The sequence below is a fragment of the Amblyomma maculatum genome, chromosome 2 (genome assembly GCF_055883805.1).
Source record: "Amblyomma maculatum isolate TAMU_Amacu chromosome 2, ASM5588380v1, whole genome shotgun sequence".
Taxonomy (NCBI): Eukaryota; Metazoa; Arthropoda; class Arachnida; order Ixodida; family Ixodidae; genus Amblyomma; species Amblyomma maculatum.
Window position 1 is genome coordinate 11236083 of NC_139345.1, and position 20778 is coordinate 11256860.

Here is a 20778-nt window from a genome sequence, read left to right on the forward strand (position 1 = left end):
TTCACATTTAATTGTGTTCATGCCTCTTTTGAAGCATGCTGGACATCGTATGAAGCTTGAGAAAACGAGATGGAGGGAGTGGTTCATGCTGATCATGACTTCTTTTTTCTCCCAATGCAACAAGTAGTTTACGGTGAATTTTTTTACTTGCATGTTACTGTGCTAGTTGTGGTGTGCAAACATTAGGTATCATGTTTGGTTGGCTCAAGCTTGTTGAGGATGGTGAGTGTGCAGAGGCACTGATAGTCACATTTTCTTTTGCTGCTGCTGCAGGACCGAGTGTACGTGCAGCAGAACAATGTGGACAATGTCTACAACCTGGGCTTAATCATTTTTCGGGACCAGGTGGTTCGGTATGGTAACATCCGTGACCACCTCCGTGATACCTTACTCGGAATGGTCCAGCAGGAGCGCAAAGGGGAGGTTGTCGATAGGTATGGGGCTTACTGCTCCGCTTTCTCACTTTTTGGTCGCTGCGGGTAGCGTTAGTGGCAGCTGCTGTTAGTCATCACAGCTGCGTAAAGGCCATGTCGTCTGAGTGAATACAGCTTTGTCTAGAAGCACTTTTGTTTGGTTGTACTGTAAGCCTAAAAACTGTGAAGCACGCTCATGTAATCGGGGTGTCTAGCAACTGGGAAAACCGGGAATTGTCAAGGAAATTTTATGGACTGGGAAAAAGCGGTGAAATGTCATGAAAACCATCAAAAATTTTTCCAAGTCAGGGAAAATCATTTTCCCTGCATTCCCTGCAGTGCATCATTTTCCCTGCAGTACATTTTCATTTTCATGTAGTCGATATACAGTAAAAGCTCGTTAATTCAAACTCGAAGGGGCCGAGAAAATTGTTCGAATTAAGCGGAATTCGAATTAACATTCGGGCCCTGGAATGAGCGCCATCGTAGCCCACTGTGCTGGCCGAGCCCACATGTTGACTCATTACCATGAGTAAAGAGGGCTAGCGCTACTGCATGTTTACGGAGGGCGATTCCGATAATTTTTGCAATTGAGCCGCAACGGCGAATGAACGGGACTAATCGGTCAGTCATGCGCCGCAAACAAGAACCGGAACGCATTCGTGTGAGTAGCGAGCTTCAAAACATGTTTATTTACACGGAAAAATAATCGGTAATGTGCGTTTGCTTGCGTTTCTTGTGCCGCGACTCCACAAACATCGACTGCAGCTTGCCCAAGAGTTTCAGCGCAGGATCCGAATTCTCATCGGCGGAGAAGTATCGTGCAGCGAGATCGAGCGCCGACGCTACTTCACATGCACTAGGTGGTGGCACCGGATCTTCGCCTTCGTCGGACTCTTCATTGCTTTCAGCCGTGTTCGCCACCCGTGAGCCCTGTGGAGCACATGCAGCCGCAATTATATCCTCGTCACTCAAGGGAACAGACGTCTCCACACCGTTGTCAACGTCAACGTAGGCTTCAAAGGCGACACCCTCCGACAAAGCCGCGTAGCCACAGTCGAGCACGACGGAGTCATCATCAGACGAAGCCTCCGCTACCTCCGCGCTGCATGCTTCTGGGGCGTCACTGAAGCCACACTTGCGGAAACAATTTTTGATAGTTTCCGGCTTGACGGTATTCCATGATGATGCCAGCATGTGGACAGCTCCAAGCAAATCGATGTCGTACGACTTGCCACTGTCCAAACAAAGAAGTCTCTCTAGGAGGTGGCGCCTGTATAGCGTTTTTAAGTTCTGAATAACTCCAAGATCCATAGGCTGGAGCACAGAAGTCGTGTTTTTAGGAAAAAATGCCAAGCGGATTGCTGTCAGTCCACTCACGTCACAATGAGCTGTACAGTTGTCCACGAACATGAGAACATTCCTGTTCTGTGCAGCGAATTTCCTGTCTAGCTTGCCCAGCCAGTTGGTGAAAATTTCCCGTGTCATCCACGACTTTTTGTTTGCGGTGTAATCAACAGGAAGCGTCTTGATGCCTTTAAAACAGCGAGGCTTCTCTGCCTTGCCGATCACCAGCAAGCGGCACCGTTCCGTGCCCGTCGCATTTGCGCACATCATGACGGTGATTCTTTCTTTGCTTCTCTTTCCGCCAGCTCAGGTGTCGCCTTTGTAAGTGGCGGTCTTATTGGGGAGCAATTTGAAATACAGCGCCGTCTCGTCAGCATTAAATGCATCGCTGAGCGCATAATCAGCGAGGAGTTCCTTCAGTTCACTGGAGACCCACTATTCACACGTTTCCTTGTCGACTTCAGCTGACTCCCCACAAACATTTCTAAATGTCAGCCCGTGACACGCCTTGAAACGTGACAGCCAGTCTTCCGACGCGCCGAACTCGCTGGTGCCCATTTGGCTGGCAAAGACTGCAGCCTTCGCAGCAATTATGGGCCCGCTAACGGAATGTTTCGGCTGCGAACTTCTTTTATCCATGTCATTACGGCACTCTTCACTTCGGGATGGGCCGACGTCCGTAGCCTTTTGCGAGAGGGCTCTATAACGTCTTTACGAAAGGCAGCACTGATCGGTTCCTTGTTCCTGAGGTACGTTGACAGCGTGCTCTTCTTGATGTCGTACTTTTTGGCTATATCCGTCTTGGATAGGACACCACGTTCCACCTCACTCAAAATCTCCATTTTCGTCTTGAGGTCCTTTGCCGTGTATTTACTGCAGTTTGCCATGGCTGTCACAATCGATGAGTCGTCGCTGGCAAAGCAGTGAGGCAACGAAAACGGTAAAACTTGGACCACCGCGGCACGAACGAATGCACTACACCGACAACTGCGTTGGGCACACAACGTGACCGCAGGACAAAAAGAAAAAAGGCTTGTCAAAAGCGCACCCAGCAACCGCGGTGCAGCCAGAATCTGCAACGGCTTGTGCCGGACTGTTGGTGCGATGGAGCCTGGCGGCACCTGGCAGCGAAAACCTGCTACGGCATGCACCGGAATGCTCGCTGTGACTGTCGAGTGCGCACCTCGTCTCGCGCGCGGGTAGATTTGAAAGATTTTGTTTTTTGTGTCTTTAGTAATCTTTCTGCGCATTGTACACGATATGGGCCGACTTCTGTCTGCGAGGAGCTGTGTGAGCCACTGGCTCATTAACCGTTGTGGATACTGGCATGTTCGAATTATCGGGCGTTTTCTCCTATTGAAATACATAGGGCCATGCCGGTACCTGAGCGTCAGTTCGAATTAACCGTAAGTTCGAATTAACAGAGTTCGAATTAACGAGGTTTTACTGTATTTTTTTGCGGCGATGCGTGGTATAGCATAACGCCAATGCATGGCTGAGCTGCCATAATAGAACCAATATGCACGTGAGGTGGGTACTTGCCACTGTCCAGGGTATGACCTTTTAAGTAAAGGAGCCCAATGCTTCGGTCAGGTACTGGAGCTGGTCCGTGCAAAATGCTGTAGCGATACGCGCACCGAAGATCTCTCGTGCTCTCCTTCGGAAGCCAGCTTCCCCGTTACCTACGCCAGCCTGTCGGGCCGCGAGGCTGACGTCAAAATGGCAACGACATCCATTGGTCAGTCTTGCTGACTGATGGGTGAAAGATAGGCTTACACGACTGATCGTGTCTGCCGCTCGCTGCTCGTTTTTCCCTTGCCACAGCTGGACTGAAAGCAGCGGTACGCGCTCCCTCGCCCGTTTTGTTTTCGTGCACGCAGAGTATCATGGCCCCACCTCCCGCCAAACGTGGAGGAGGAAGGGGAATTCAGCTTGCCGAGGCTAGACGACCGGGCAGGAGAGTGAAAAGCCTTTGCGAGGAACGGGAGGAGAGAAACAAGATAGAATTGGGTGATTGAGGTGGCTGTAACTGCGTAATTAATTACTCTTTTCAAAAACATTTTGCGGCCTTGCATTCTGGTGGCGAAGCCTCACAGTCACCAGGGGAGAAAATATTTCCGATAGGAGGGTGGACAGTGGTGCTTTAAGGAAATATGCGGGAGCGCTGCACGTTAGTAGTACGCAACAAAAACCAGGAATAACCGTGCCAGTAGTGGCCAGCACGAAAGCGATCAGCGAGCTGTGCTGCCATGCCAATGGCCAAGCGTGCGCGCGTGCAGCCATATTGGATTGGATTGGATTGGCTCGGCTGTTTACGGGGTGGGCGGCTTACGTGCTCCGAGGCAGGCATCAGTGCGCTTTGAATTTTCACTAAACTTTTTGATGTTCTTTACGGCCATTAACACTAACGACAGCTTTTTCACTATAGTAAATTGCAGTATATGATTAATAAATCACTTTTTGTCGTGAATTATTCGTCTATGCTGGTTATCATCAGCAGCTACATTTTTTAGCCTCATCAGTATTCAGGGAATTTGAACTGAAATAATCAGGGAAAACTTGGAAAAGTCTGGGATTTTGAAAATAGTGGTTTGCTAGACACCCTGGTAATGAGTCCAGTGGTTTCAATGGCCTGTTGGTTTGCATTTAGCCTTTCATTCATTATTTTTTTATTTGAAAGTTTGCCGAGGCAGCTTGCAAAAAAGGCAGATGGAAAGTTCTGTTCTGCATGATAGTTGAGGCCACCATTTTGTAGTATGTGTACTATGTGAAAAAGAAAGGTAAAGATAGAAAGCAGATAATTTTACTGTGAAAGGGATACTTAGAGCAGAGTTTAGAGGCGGCCTAATGAGTTGCCGTGATATTTTAATTTTCATGTTGCCAAAAAATGCCAAAAACATAATGATAGCATAGGATGAAGGCATATGATATGTGGCAAGGAGTGATTTGCTTCGATTTGGCTTTTTTGTGATGGCCTTTTTGTTGTAAATAAATTGAAGAGTGTTTGCATTTTTTCATCCCATCCACACTTTTATCTATTATATGCAGTTGTTGCATGGAGACTTGAAAGGAGAATGTAGAACGAAAAACGAAATAAGAAATTGTTGAACCCTCCACATACAAGGTTGTAATTTGAATGGGGAAATGGGCAAGGGCAGGACATGTAATTTTTAGGCAGGATAACCGGAGGTCGCTTTGAGTAGCAGACTGCATTTTGTTGCGAGGCAAGTATGTGGGGGGGGAGGGCAGAAATTTAGTTGGGCAGATGAAGTTGGGAAGTTATCAGGGATTATGGAGATGCAGTGGCACAAGAGAGGGTTAATCGGAGGGATATGGGAAAGGCATTTGCTTTGCAGTGGGTGTAGTTTAGGCTGCTGCCAATGTTATATAAGGGGTGAAACGTTTCACACAATCACACTGATAGCGGTGCGACTGGCAGCAGCCGCCACCACCTCTGTCAGGGCTTGCCTGACGTTGCTGCGAGTGGCAGTAAGGGTGATGGAAGACATACTGAAGTAGAGCATTGCTGTTATGTTTTTCACTACAGCATTTAAAATATGTACATTGTTGTATGTTGCAATTCTTTCTAGTTCCTGGGGGTACAGCATGCTTGCCTGTAATTTTTGCGGTGTTGTGGCTCTTACAATCATTCTGCATGTCCAAAATTTCCTAAACTCCTCGTGATAGCTCATGTGTTTGCCCCTAGAGAGGAAGAAGGCAGCAGTGAGGGCAGATTAGTTCAATGTTTAGCTCATAATGCACATGACATGCTGCAGTGCATATGTGCATGTGTGTGTGCGCGCGCAAATTTAAGCTTACTTTTTAATTGACTTGAAGTGTATGGGCCAATATAGGGCTATTTTAATCTTTCTGAAAGTGCGCTGATTTGTTGATAGTGCTGGTTAATTCTGTTATTCTAATTCTGTTATTTATATGTGTAAAGTCGACCAGCATGGGGCTGTAAAATCAGGTCGCAAAAGTGTCTTGCTTAGCAGGCGCAGTTCTAAGCCTTGCGTGCAGTGTTGTCTCGAATGAAGGGTAGGCATTGCAAGCACTTTGTTCATATTACGTAGCAAGTGTGACAAGGTGCGTTGCCTCAATTTGTTTTTAAGGCTAGCCATCAAGAATGCCTGCCAAATGCTGGTACATTTAGGCATCGATTCACGGTCAGTCTACGAGGAAGACTTTGAGCGCCCCTTTCTGGCCCAGTCAGCGGAATTTTATATGGTAAGGCAGTTCCTCTTTCCTGTCTAGTCTTTTAACTGCTGTGTAGATTCTAATTTGCCATATTTTTGGCTGCATAAGGTGTAGCTTTCTATAAGATGCACCCCTCATATTTAAAGGCTTTCACTGAAAATTTTGGTATATTAGAAACACCGCACTTACCCAGTTAGAGCAATAGGACATGACTATAATGTGCTTGTTGAACCATCACGAAATGCTTCGTGCCTGTGAGAATGCTCATTATGCGGCACAAAAAGGTTTGTAAACGACAAAACAAAATGTTTGTTGAAAAAGAAAGAGAAAAATTCATGCCCCCCCACCCCCTCCAAAAAAAAAGAACTCTAACATAGGCAGAGTAGCAGCATTTTATTTTTACTCAAAGCCTTCAAAAGCTTTATTTTCGGACACGCTGTCAAAAAGTTAGCCGATATATGGCGGCAGCGCTGTTGAGACATCCTTATTGTAATCAGAATCACTCCTTTGAACGTCGGTGCTTGGGCAGCAATGAAGCAAGCAGGTTAGCCTGCAGTTATCACTGCAACCATAACTGCAACACAGGACTCATGAGTCCACTTTACAACTTTGCTAAGGGAAACGCGACTGCTTTGCACATACAGTAGCCACCAGAGAAAGCTGCAGATGGCTACAGGAAAAGTGGCTCTGCTTGTCCTTGCTTGTCTTGGCATTGGGCAGGCGAGGAGCTCGGATGTCGCCACCTTTTGGCATTTCATCCTGCTAATGCTTGGGGCCTCGATCTGGATGGCCATAGGTTCTATAATTGCGGAATTAGCTACCACCACTATTTCAACTAAACACATTTACGCTTTCCACAAACAAACTAACCCGAGTGCGGAGCATTGGGAGGGCCTGCTAACCAGCTGCGAGCTCACCGCCCAAAGGGCATTGGTGCAGCACGCATGCGAGGTAGCCAGGACCAGTGGAGCCCTGGAATGAGGGAACCACCCGTGCTAAGGAGTCTCCAACGGTGGCGAAGAAGCGGCTGCAGGAAGACTCTCCGAGACTAACCAAAAGACCTCAATAAAGTTTTTTCACTCACTCACTATAAAGTTAACCTTGCAATTTTTTGCAAAGTGTAAAAAAAAAAATTAAGACGAATCATTGTATAGGATGCACTAACAAAATTTGTGTTAAAAAAACACCATGTCTTATAAAACAAAAAATATGGTATGCATGTGCAAGATTCTGCCTTTGACTACCAGTGGAAAGGAATTGCATTTTCTACTCTTACTGCCAGTAGCCTAGGCATTTTCATTTTGTTTAGACTTAGTATTTAGCACACAGAACACGAGTACACAGATAGGAGAGATGGCGGGACACACACACACATATCTGCTTTTTTTTTGTTTTCACATGTCTGAATACAGTAACCAAACAGCCTAATTAAGAGCCTTGGCAGCTTCAGTTTATTTTGGAATAAATCACCACGAATTCATAATTTACTTTTGGGGCTATGGAGTTGGGCAGTGCTGGGGTATGTAATTTTCCCGTTTGGAGTGATTCAAGTACCTATTGGGAGAAACCACCTGCCAGCGGTGGAATTCTGGGGCGAGTATGGAATCATTACTAATTTGCCCAGTGTTACAAGCATAAATACTAAAGAGCTCTGATGCGTGGTCTTCTAGTGATGTCTCTGGGGGCCCAGTGTCATTCGCTTTGTGTACAACTGAGCATTTTAAATGGGTAACGAAATCAGTAAGTAACGTGCACTTCAGAACATCTTTGTCTGCTTAGTGGACACTTGTTTACTGGGTGCAGCATCTTATTTTCATGCGCAGAAGTTTGGAAATGGAGGAGAAAGCATTTTATAATATATTTCTAAGAGCATGCATTCCTTTCTGAAGAAAATACAATCTTAGACCTGTCGGGAGTCGTTAGGTTCCTGAAGAAGAAAATGGATTTAAAGAAATTAACTCTTCGAAAACTTTGGCATGTGACACAACCAATTAGCATTTCTGGTGTCTGGATCTTAATATCCTTAGCTGTTACCCTTTCGCTGCCACTGACGAACTGCTACATTTTTGCATTTTTTTACCCTGCAGTGTCACTGACGTTCTACATACATTCAAAAATTCGTGCTGGACCACAAAGCTGCTATGCTTAAACTTGTCATGCCATCTGTCGAATCATTTTAGAAGCTCGTACTTTCTCCCTGTGCAATTGGAGCATGTATATTGAAGAGTGCAGAGCTATTGCACTCACTCATCTCTTCAGCGGGGCATGATTGCTCTGCGTGCACTACGTTGCATCAAGTTTAGGGGCGTGCGCCTTTCCCTCTCGAAACATGACTCGATTGCTGGTGTCACTTGCTCGCCGTTGTCAGCAGCACAGGAGGTCGTCATATTCTCTTCCCAAGCCAACACTGGGGGTGTATCATGGCCAGAAACATCTAACAGCGAAATGTGCCACAATACCTTGTGCTGCATCTAATAGATATTCCAGTCATTATAGTGTTGGAAGTGTTGAGCATAATGTTTATTTGAGAGAACAGAGCTTACCTATTTGAAATGGTTTTGCTTGTAGTCTTGTGTTTTGTTGCAGCGTTTGCTCGCTGTGCCGTGGGGAATCTGAGCAGTGCTATGGAAGCTTTAGTGGCCTGTTTCAAAAGGAACTTTCTGTGGGGAAGCGATGGGTGCATAGAATCTGCTTTTTTGCGTCTCTCTTTTTAGCACAGGCGAGCTGTGTGCAGATAACTAACTGTTGAACTGGGGTTCTCTTTTCCAACCCTGCGCCGGTGTGGTGCTTGTGCAGGCAGAGAGTCAAAAATTCCTGACTGAGAACAGTGCGTGCGTCTACATCAAGAAGGTGGAGCAGCGCATCAACGAAGAGGCAGAGCGAGCCAAGCACTACTTGGATGAGTTCACTGAGGAGCTCATTGTGCAGGTTGTTGAGAAGGAGCTCATCACAAACCACATGAAGACCATTGTTGAGGTGAGTTCCTGCTGTAAATGGGGACCCTTCTCCTCACTTTCTTTTTCCCACTAGTAGTCACGGTGACCTGCAAGTTGTTTGGTGGCCTGCCATATGATGCTATGTGTTTGTTGACAATTGTTTGCATGTTCATTGTGAGGCTTTGATAATTGCTGTGTGTGCAGAGACTACTGCTGACCTGCCAACTTATGGTACTGCCTCTGTGATTGTCTTGTACCTCTGCCATTCTCAGATACAGTAAACCTTGATAATCCCAACTTGGTAAATTCGAAATTTCTGATATCTTGGATATCTGTGATTCCTTAATTTCTAATGTAAACTTGATTGGGTAATTCGAATCAGTGAACCAGCCTGGTCAATAAGAAGATTTGGGGGGCTACGTGGGAATGCCTGTTTACAATTTCGCCGCAAACCAATGAAGAAGGGACGGTTCGTTGAAGCTGTTGCGGTGTTTTGATGCCAGTGGCGGATTGCGCTTCAGCTCTGGAGGTCTGGAAACGCACACACGTGCACGCCCCCCCTCCCCCCGCACACACTCTCCACACTGTTGCATTCTCCACACACACACACATGCGTGCGCATTTCCCTTACAGTCAATTCTTAATTTATTTTCATTCTGTATTCTTCTTTATAGTGTACACTCGAAAACTAGATATAACGAAAACCTCGATGTAATGAAAAATTGCAGACATTTTAAAATTTCGTTCTATACCAGGTTTAACAGTATTGGTTTCTTCTCAGGGCATTGCAAGATTCAAACATCGTAACTCTTGTGCAAATAGGCTGTGTTGCAGGAAATTCGAATTGCATGCTGTTTGACTGGCTGTTTCGTGCTGGCAGTCGTTCCTTCAGATGAGGGGTAGGTAGCATGAAAGCAATGTCTAGTAATAATGTTAAGGGCAGGAGCACTGCGAAAGTACATGGCTGAGCAGATTTGCCACACGCCATTCAGACAGCACTCGATTGAGGAAGGCAGGGTGGAGCACTGTTTTGCTTTTGGTCTCTGCTGGCATCAAAATGCGTTTATAATAAATTAGCCTAAGTTGCACGTGCACCCCAATGCCATCCTGCAGGAAACTGCAAAAAAAAACGACAATGTGCTTTGGCGGGAATAAGTGCAGGGCATTGCGTGCTGTGTTCTCACAATAAATTTTTTTGTCTGGTTCCAACAAGTCGAACCTTTTTTTGCGATCCCAGTGACTTAGAATGAATGAGGTTTTAGAGTATAATATTTACGGCCATTGATTTCTGTGGGGATTAAATATTGTAACCAGAGGTTGTAACCGTGAGGTAGGAGGAGGAGGGCTTTTTTGGAAGGGAGGGTAAGGGGAGATTGAAGTGATGTGCATATGTCACAGCACAGAAACCAACCGAAATGGGCTTACTCTGGAAGGAGGAGTAGTAAGAGCTGAGGAATGTATAATTGCCAGCTAATTGTTGTGGAATTTGGTGGAGGGGAGGTGAATGAAGGAAAGAGGGTATGGCAAGAGTGGACAGATGTGCATTCAGAGGGCGGTTGCCGCATCGGTGTTATGGTTGAAGCAGTGGGGGTGAGGGTTACCATGAGAAGGTTACTATTCAAGGATGCAGTGGGGGTATGGCTAGAGCAGTCGAATGCACCACTACTATATTGTGGCTACCATGGAAGGGTGAGGAGGAGGTTGGCTTGAAAGGGGGACATAGTGAGAGCAAGAGGCAGAAAATTTTTTTTTATGAAACACAAAAAAAGCCTTTGAAAGAGTCAAGAGGCGATTTGGAGATTGCAAAGTCATGCTGTGGCTAGTTCGAGCGATGATGGCAACCTTTAAACAATCTTTGAATATCTTTCAGTAGTTTGTTCATATTTTATGTTGTGTTTGCAAAGCAGTAATCACGACAGGAAGCATTGTTTTTTTTTTTCTTCTTTCCTTTCTTTTTTTTTTTTTTTGCAGATGGAAAACTCCGGTGTTGTGCACATGCTCAAGAACCAGAAGACAGAAGGTGAGATCAATGCCAGGGGATCTGTGGAAGCGCTGTCTATGAAGGAGTTGCTCTAAAATCAAAGGCTGACATTGGTTAAATGGCACCTGCTAAGTGAATTGCGTGCATTTAACTTGAAAACGGAGCCTTATTGGCGATACCCATTTAGGCGCTTTTATGCCATGCAGACCTGGCGCGCATGTTCCGGCTATTCAACCGGGTCCAGGACGGTCTCAAGACGGTGGTGGACTGTGTGAGTCAGTACCTGCGGGAGCAGGGCAAGTCGCTGGTGACAGAGGAGGACGGTGGCAAGGGGGATGCCCTGAGCTTTGTGCAGAACCTGCTCGACCTGAAGGACCGGTTTGACCACTTCCTGCACCACTCGTTCAATGGCGAGCGGCAGTTCAAGCAGATGATTGCCAGTGATTTTGAGTACTTCCTCAACCTGAATCGCAAGTCACCCGAGTACCTGTCCCTCTTCGTGGACGATAAGCTCAAGAAAGGGCTGAAGGGCATGACTGAGCAGGAGATAGAGCAGGTGCTAGATAAAACCATGGTGCTGTTTCGCTACCTGCAGGAGAAGGACCTGTTTGAGCGATATTACAAACAGCACCTGGCCAAACGCCTGTTGCTCAACAAGAGTGTTTCAGATGACTCTGAGAAGAACATGATCTCCAAGCTCAAGGCAGGTATCTTTTCTCTGCATAGGCACCTTGTGCATCGGGTTTTGTGCGCCTGGGTCATGTCTTTGTACACACAGACCACTTAGTTAGAAGGCCTGAGACGAATTTGGAGAGATTAGTAAGGTTCATTATGATAGTGCTCAAAGAGTCATATGTATAGTCTTATTGGTTTCTTTTAGTATTTAATATTTTACTATGCATGATTTGGCTCAGAACATACTTGGAGCAGTAACGTTTTTGTTGCATGTGATTAATGTGGCCTGATTGTGCATGCCGTCAATTAACCTGACATGCCTGTAGCCCCAAGTTTTGGTGTGCACCGATGAACGCGTGCACCAATATGACTTCAGTTATGTGCACAGCAGGTTCCGAAATTTTTGAGAGGTTTTTTCTGGGAACTGCCTTGCTCTTTGAGACTAACAGAGGGAAAGAATGCAGCATAATAGCTCAGTTCACAAAATCTAAAAATTTTTAGGTGTCATCTTATTTGTTTACATTTATATACGAGGTGTTTTTTTGGTAATCAGTTTAAAAACGTGTCTCGCATTATATACGGTTGAAAAAGATATGCACTTGCCAAAGTATGAAAAATGGTTTTAAAGCTATGTTCCGGGACTCCTACATTTCCTTTGAGCACAATGAAAGAATGGACAGAATGGGCCACCTCCTATATGTGTGCTTGATGTGGAAGTGAGTGCGTGTAGACATCAGTGAGATTGCCCTTTGCACATACTGACTGCGACGAATGTTATTAACCTCACGCACATTCACTTTGCTGTCATGCACGCTTATAAGAAGTGGCCCATTCTGTCCATTCTTTCATTTTGACAAAGGGACTTGCAGATGTCACGGAATGTCATGCTTTAAAAGTGTTTTTCATTTTTTAGGGAGTGTATGTTTTCTTCAACCACTATGCTTTCCCCTCACCATACAGGATTCTGTTGAACCATTGACTATGACTAAGGTGTCAATATATAACGCGACTTTTTTTTTACCCGTTGCTCTTCAAGATGTCTACTGACAGCTGACAGCTTCACTACGAGACTCGCGAGTAGCTAGAAAAAAGACTACTTTTCCATGGCCTTGGGGCTGCGCGTACGCTTGGACAAAGGATAGGGTACCTTGAAACATGAATAGAAGGTGGCGCAAATCATTGAGGAGACATAGTGGAGCAGAGAAATGAAATGCAGGTTGGCAAATAGCCATAGAACACATGAACACATGGTGGTACATTGGTTACAGCAGCTGTTGCTACACGAGGGCTTTGCTGTGCCCTGTCATGTCGTGCATGCTCCTGAAGTGCTACCTTTGAAATAATATTGATGTATCCATTGCTTCTGTGCTTTTCCACGCCAATTCTGTTTTTTTTTTCTTAGCCCTTGTCTGTAGTTTCCTTGAACTGGGCAAAGTCACATCATACTACGGTTTCTTCTTTTCATTTTTCTTTTCTTTTTTTCATTTTCATAAAGTCTCAAACTCCCCCATTTCATTACATATGCAATTGCATTACTATTTACATGAAAATATGTTCCCTCTCTGCTTTGGGTTGTCATGTTGACTGTCAATTTAGAGATGAAAACTGTGCAGCTTTTCCACAACACATGGTTTGGTATTGTTTATATGCACTTTGTAGTGATATATGTGATGATGTAGTTGCAACTGCCTAGACATGGATTGACGCAAAGTGCTTATTTTCAGACGGAATGTGGCTGCCAGTTCACCTCCAAATTGGAAGGCATGTTCAAAGACATGTCAGTCTCAAATACAATGATGGATGAGTTTAAAGCTGCTGTGGCTTCTTCTAATGTAAGTAACTGTTACGGGCTGTTCTCACCAAACTCATTATTCTGTGCAGTAATCTGACTTGTTATCGCAGTGCGCGACTGTTGGCATGGCAGAATAAAATGTAACAGCCAGGGGCGAACTTGAAAAGATGATGCATTTGTCACTAAGGCCAAGTTAGCCCCCTCCCCACAGCACAGGGGCATAAGCCTGCCTGCCTTTCATTGCATGCCCAGCCTCTGCTGCATTGTAAAAAAAAAACTGGTTCTCGAGTGCAATGAACACACGTCCTGGTAGTGCCCATTTTCTGCAAGTTAATACTTGCTTCAGGAGCTGCTATGCTGCAAAATGCTAGCACACACAAATGCATGCGAGGAAACCACTTTGTTATGATCGGTTAAGGTGACACTTGATGTACTGTGTTCCCTTTTATACATGGACTTTCTCGTTCATACAGTGCTGGCAACATAGCAGAGCAGTGACATGTAGAGGTGTGCATTATTTGCTGTAGCTTAAGAAGGCCGTTCAAGCATGTTTTCGGCACAGTGTCGCTGTCACGCTTGGCGAGGCGGCTGTTTCTTAGATGAAAATTGTGGGCCTAAACATAGTCTCACAAGTGCAGGACTGATTGCCTTAGGATCTGCATGAGATCCAGCACAGAATTGGTGATCACTGCTTGCACTAGCCATTGCCTGGGAGATGAAACAACCAAAACATTAGAAGCGTTCATGGGAGCGGGGCACACCACAAGTGTCTATGGCACTAGTGTCTGTAGGGTGTGGCTGTGTTATTGCATGTTCCCCCTTTTGTGGTAATTTTTGTGCATTGTTGCAGTGTTTCAACCATCATGTTGCTGACACTTTGGCATTTGAGCTAGCTGCAGTGCAACAAATGTATTCAGTTATTAACATTGAGTACATACGACAAAGGACAGGTACCATGAACTCGCAAGTGAAGCTATGCTGTGAAGAGTGTTGTGGGGTGAAGTGGGACTGCTTTACTTCCTCCTTTTGCCATTGGGAAATTAAGTTTGTAGTAGAGAGTTATTTATTGAGATAAACGCAACTTTTTGCTTTTACAGCTATTTTTAATCCTTGGCATGTCTATTCTCTGACGAGTCGATTGTTGGCCTGAGGCTTTTTCTACTTAGCCTAGGGATAATGTGAATGCAAGGGTTTTGACAGGCTGATTGCGATATCACCCTCCCGTATGAAAGGAGAGGCCTGAGTTCACAGGTCATGCCAAATGTAATGTCAGAAAGCCCTATGTCCAGTTGGTGCTCGGCCATGCAGCTGCCAGGTGCTGCCTCTCATGACGACTTCTGCTTCTTTCTTCGCTCTTCGGACAGGCGCGGCGAAATGGCGAGACCGTGGTCAATGTAGCTCTCATTAAAAAAAAAAAAAGTGGTTTAATTACGGTTAAGCCTAGCCTAGTGGCGTAGCGAAAGCTATGGCCCCCTGGCTACGCTCAAGGTTCAGCTTATAGTGGAGTTGTTGCGCCCTCAGATAATGGCACATACCCACGAGGGAGATTGGCCACACATGAATCCATTAGAAAGGGAGTTATGGTGGTAGATATGAGATTAAAAAACAACAACTAATACATATAAATATGCAGTACGACAGGAAAAGGCCTTCCTGATCAGAAAACAAAAAGGAATAATTTCAACTCAATAAGAACCTGAAGAGGAGAAACAGCGGAATCTGCATACCTAGCAGGGAAACTGACCATAGGCGTTAACAAATTTATGTACCGCTTATGTGTACTGCAAGGAATTTCAAGGAAGAGAGCGGCGAAAGGTCGGGAAAATATGCTCCAACCTCTCCGGTTCATTGCAGTATGAACACATGTGGCTGAAGGAGAACAGCCTGATCTATGAAGATAAAAGTTAAAGGGAGGAATCCTACACCTGAAATATGTCAGACACACCACGCACTGATGGGAAAGGCACTGACCAGGATTCCATTTATACTACAAATTCCGGAAGTCGTCAAAAGATAAAAAGGCCAAATTTGAGGATTTCATCCAAAGAAATTGTTTGCATCGCGCTGCCACCCATAAAGAGAAGTGTGGAATCAATGACAGAATAGGGCCATTCAAAGAAGCGCACGCAAGAAAGTCCGCAGTTCGTTCATTGAAATTCCACAGTGGCCAGGAACCCACACAAGTCTTAATTTCGTGGATATGAGACTGTGCGAGGTCATAAAACTGGCGACGCAACGAAGGTGCAGTCAAAGAAGTCAAGGCAGTACAAACTGAAAGAGCGTCCATCACTACAATAACATTGCAGTGATCTAAACATACTCTCCGGATGGCTAAATCAATACCTAAAGATTCCGCAATAAATATGGGGGTATAATCAGGAAGGCAGAGTAGAAAAGCCCAATTAAGTTTAGTAGAAAATGTGCACCATCAGTGGAGTTCTCTATCCTCGTCTTCCACGGTGCCACTCTGACGGCTTAAAAACCTAGCGCAGTGTAGCTTTTTCTGCAAAAAATGTTAGCACATCTCTCCGTTTCGCGCCTTTGTCGTTGCAGCCTACAGCTCGTTTATTGGCAGCGCTCCAAGACGTGCGCAGTGATAATGGCGATAACAGCAGTGTGTGCATTTTTTAACGTTAGGTGGTCGACATAGGGGGGAGGGGGGTGGTGCAAACTGGACAAAGTACCAGCGGCCTTGACTAAAGCTTGAGACTCCTCACCGGCACTCATCCTTCACGGGGCGACGCGGTAGCGGGAGTGTCCCTTTACAAGTAACCTTCGTCGCGTGTGAGGCTTCACTACATGATGCGCTGAACGGCACTTGACGAGCGCATTTTGGTGGGAGAGGTGGAAGAACCTCGATGGAAGTGACGAGCGCATTTTGGTGGGAGAGGTGGAAGAACCTCGATGGAAGTGCATAAAAAAAATGCACTATCCGAAATGCCGCACAACTGCAATTGATTAGCTGGCTGAGGTGCGGTCAATGCTCGCCGCTGTGTGGCATGGACATTGCGAAGCTCGTGAAGGCGAAACGCAGTCGGCCTATTAAAGTAGTGTTAAATGAGGCCGTTTGTGTTGCATGCAATCGCAACTAAATGCAGTCTGACCGGTGTGTGAGACTTATAGCGCACATTCATAGCCTTGCATGGGCATTGGCTGCAGCTGCGACGACAGAAATAATTATCCATATTTCTGAATTAACGAGCACTGAGTTCCAAGTCTCTGAGGTCACGCGGAACAGACAGCAGGCAGTTGCAGCCACCACTGCCGCCCCTCCCTACCTTCCTGTGCCGCCTGCCACCGCGCTAGTCATGAGTTCTTTCATGGTTTTGCCTGGTTTTACGTTTTTTTTCATTCTGGATGCACGAAGCCTCTTAACTATGCCGCCCGATTGCGGGGGCGTTTCTTTGGCCATGTGCTGGGCTTCAGGCTGCCCAGACGCGGTACCGTATAATTTGAATGATCTGTAGTGGAACCGATTCACGTACAATTTAGCGGGCTTTTTTGTGCACAGACCTCTATAAACTTATCCAGAACAAGCAGTGTAGTTTGAATTATGAAAAATTCAAATTTTCGAGGTTCGAATTAACGAGTTTTCACTGTATTAGCATTTTATTTCAGCTTTCGTGTCAGAATGTCATTCGAAGGCAGGCACATCATCGAGGCATAAAATTTGTTTTCTGGGGTCCCTATTGCCTGCCAAAATTGCACTGAGGCTTGGAAGTTGTTGATGCTTATGTTGTAACACAGCCATGTGGAAAAGGCATCTGTCTGCTTTTCTCTTCTCTGTTGGCAGATGAACTTATATGGAGTGGATCTGAACGTGCGAGTGCTCACCACGGGATTCTGGCCAACCCCTGCTTCCACACCTAAAAGCAACATTCCCACAGCCCCCCGCAATGCCTTTGAGGCTTTCCGTAGGTAGGGTAAAAGGCTATGAGCTTTGACTTTGGGAAGAAGTGTCTGACTGGGGTGCGTGATGACTTTTGATGACAGGGGTGACTTAGCTGGGTGCTTGCAATTGCCACTTTCTGTTCTTCGCACATTCTTGCTTGCTGTTCAGTTGCCTTGATCATTTCTGTGGGGTGTCCACTGTGGGATTGTTTCACTTTCAGTGTTTATTTCATGCATATTCATGTGTAGATATGGCAGGAGTACAGAAACAAAAGCCATGTGTATTTGGCTTGCGTTGCTCTTTAATGTTTGCAGAAATGCCTGCATTTGATGGCAAAGTAGGAAAAAAGGTCTGTCCCCCTGTAGTAATGTCATTCGGATCAGCAAAAAATCTTCGAACCCTGATATATTGAATCCGGACATTTTCGAATTTTGTTTATATCGAACTTGCAGATTATCCCCTTGGAGATCCCATGTAAAAGTATAGGAAGGTTGCGTCAGTTTTACTGGTCGTTTGATATATCGAACTCCGCACCACTCATTGGAAAGTGCTTCTTCCCTAAAGACGATTGCGCTACCCTCGGTCATGATGCATCACCTACGGAAGACAAAATTGGACTGTGCCTTCACTTTATTATGTCAGAGTTTTTTACTCTATGTAGTGAAGTCTATTTTGCAAGAATACTACTATGCTACAAGGTGGGAGGTGGTAGATCTGATACTAGATGAAATATAATTGTTTTATTTACAGTGAGGAGTTGGTTACAGTAAGTACCCTCATTATTTGCGTCACTCCAACCTGCTGGGTGTCTCATTGGCATGCCCAGATTCTACCTGGCCAAGCACAGTGGGCGGCAGTTGACTTTACAGCCCCAGCTGGGCTGGGCAGACCTGAATGCAGTGTTCTACGGTCCACGCAAGGAGGAGAACGAGGCATCGTCATCGTCTGTAGGCAGCTTGCCTGTGGGGGCGCCACGCAAGCATGTCATCCAGGTGTCCACATACCAGATGTGTGTGCTCATGCTGTTCAACAGCCGGGACCGGCTGCTCTATGAGGAGATTGCCTCCGAAACGGACATACCCGAAAAGGACCTGGTGCGTGCACTCCAGTCACTGGCCATGGGCAAGCCCACCCAGCGCATCCTCATCAAGAGCCCCAAGACAAAGGAGATTGGTGAGCAAGTTCATGGGAACATGCTGTGGCATTTTGTCTTTTTGGTCCATGACCCTTTTCCCAAGCATGTCACCCCAGAAGAGCCAAGCACTAGGCCAAGGGGAATCTTATACCATTAAAAAAATCAACTGGGTATCTGGCGGCATCGGGGATAGAACCAGGTACCTCCCAAATGCTAGGTGGATGCTCTGCCTCAAGGTCACCGCATCGGATTCAGGGCCACATACGGGCTATTGCCGCTCAAGGTTGTCTGATGGTGGAATGGATCACTGACCCATAGGGGCAACAGTTCGATGGATGGCTATTTTCCCAAGCATTCCACCCCAGGGAAGCCGAGCACCAGGCTGGGGAAAATCTATTAACCATTGTAGGCATCTGGCGACACCAGGGATCGAACTTAGTACCTCCCGAGTGTGAGACAAATGCAGAAGTCAGTGGTGTGCTGTCCTGCATGAAGAGATGGTAACAAAAACTGTGGTATGTTGCTCATGCTCTCAACTATGTCTTCTTTCTCAGCTTTAGTGTCTGTTCTTGTTTATGGCGAATTTCAGTGGCAGATTCAGAGCACATCTGTAGCAACTCCTTCTGTTCTTGGCACAAGGCAGTTCTAGTGATTCATTGGCTTTGCATTTGGAAGGCAGGTTGGGTGTGTTTGCTAAGCGAGAGTCACTCTGAGGAGCAGTCCTGTCTGCCCGGCCAAGATGTCAAATGCAGGAGCATTTCAAGATGCCTACAGCTGTGGTCTCTATCAAGGTTCTATGGTTTCATGTAGATGAGCATGAGGGATACAATGAACCCCTTACTTACTCTTGCTAGAGTGCGACCGTTCCAAATGCAGATGCATTATTTGGGGTGGCAAAACCTGCTGCATTATGCCAGGTGGTAAAATCTGCTACAAATCCTTTTTTGTTTGTTTGGCACCTGGACTGTCATGGTTGTGCCAACTTATATGCCAAGTCATAATTTAGCTTTCATTTGGTGCAGCAATGTGTGGCAGGTGTTTTCAGCTGTACTGAACAAGCTGTCGAGGGTGTTTTTATAATTGTATCCATAGTTTCCTTACTGATGAGAGTACTGTTGGACCACCCTCTGTGGTATTGACTTTGCCTCGTGTGGTATAGATCGAGCATTACAATATCCAAGAAACGAGGGTTTATATTTTTAATTACGCTCTGAAAGCAACTGATGTTGCCTCTTGCGATGAAATGCTGTAATTCTCACTGTAGTAATCCACATGACCAGGTCTTGGGTAAATGTCACTGGCTTTTGTAAGCGCACAGTGTTCTATGTTCTCTGAAGAATGCCCGAATTGTTTGTTATATTTTGCACTCTCTCCATTGCACCTGTCAACAAAAACCAGCCTTCTCATTGCCTATGATGTGCTTTTAGTATTTGTCACTAAGTGGCACCACAGCGTTTTGAAATTTTTTGGAAAAAACAGTAATCTTCACTTAGTGAAACTTCTCCTGGTGCAGAAACTTCCCTTGGGTGCAGAAACTAAACTTAATGCTGCTGTGTACTAAAAATGTCTAATTACTGTGTGGCAAGTGAAATTTATTAGTTTTTAGTACAATACTTTTGCTGACACACAGTCGTCGCGGTGACTACTACTCATGTTTTCCAACATAGCGGACTACATGAAAACGAGCGCATGTACTGAGCGAAAAATTCTCGGTAAACTTTTTCTACAGCGTTTCTGGTAAAACCACTATGGAATCGAACACACGAGACAGGAAGCTTTGCATTGTGCCAAAAAAGATGGATGCCTAGAGGGCAGTGTTCTCTCCCTTTATCCACATGAAAAACACGATGTACAAGTTGCATTTTACTGGTGGGGTGGTGTAGAGCAAAAGCAGTTTGGTTTGAAGAATTGTGTTTTCTGGTGAGTAGCAGTGTAAAAAAAAAATAACCTGCTCATGTGGGAAGCCATCTTCTTAATGTGTAATATCTTTTCTTATTTCAGAGCCGAGCCACACATTTACCGTCAATGACTCCTTCACATCCAAATTATACCGAGTCAAGATTCAAGCAGGTACTGCACCGATCGTTGACTGCACTTCTTTTTCTTTTCCTTTCACCTGCCCAGCTGCGGTGCACGGTGGTTAGGACGCTAGACTGCTGTGCCCAATGATGCAGGATTGAATCCCGGCCACGGCAGCAGCTTTTCGATGGAGGCAAAAAGCAAGGCCTCTGTATGCTGTGCGATGTCGGTGCATGTTAAGAACTCCAGGGGGTCGAAATTTCCGGAGCCCTCCATGTTGTCGTCTCCATAGCCAGAGTCACTTTGGGACATTAAACCTCACAAACTACACCATTTTTTCATCTCAGAGCCAAGTTTATTGTGAATGACTGCTCCTCGTAATTTTGCCTAT

The 20778-nt window shown here is 45.6% G+C and overlaps 1 protein-coding gene across 1 annotated transcript in view; it reads left to right on the forward strand.

Moving 5' to 3' along the window:
• Window positions 1-20778, forward strand: part of Cul3 (cullin 3) — a 39206-nt gene that overhangs the window by 11732 nt on the left and 6696 nt on the right. Inside the window, exons 4-12 of the mRNA XM_084593212.1 lie at window positions 274-434; window positions 5873-5987; window positions 8754-8933; window positions 10865-10913; window positions 11081-11577; window positions 13274-13381; window positions 17135-17259; window positions 18060-18406; window positions 20370-20438. Of these exons, the coding sequence (XP_084449338.1) occupies window positions 274-434; window positions 5873-5987; window positions 8754-8933; window positions 10865-10913; window positions 11081-11577; window positions 13274-13381; window positions 17135-17259; window positions 18060-18406; window positions 20370-20438 (1651 nt within the window). The remainder of the gene's footprint in view (window positions 1-273; window positions 435-5872; window positions 5988-8753; window positions 8934-10864; window positions 10914-11080; window positions 11578-13273; window positions 13382-17134; window positions 17260-18059; window positions 18407-20369; window positions 20439-20778) is intronic.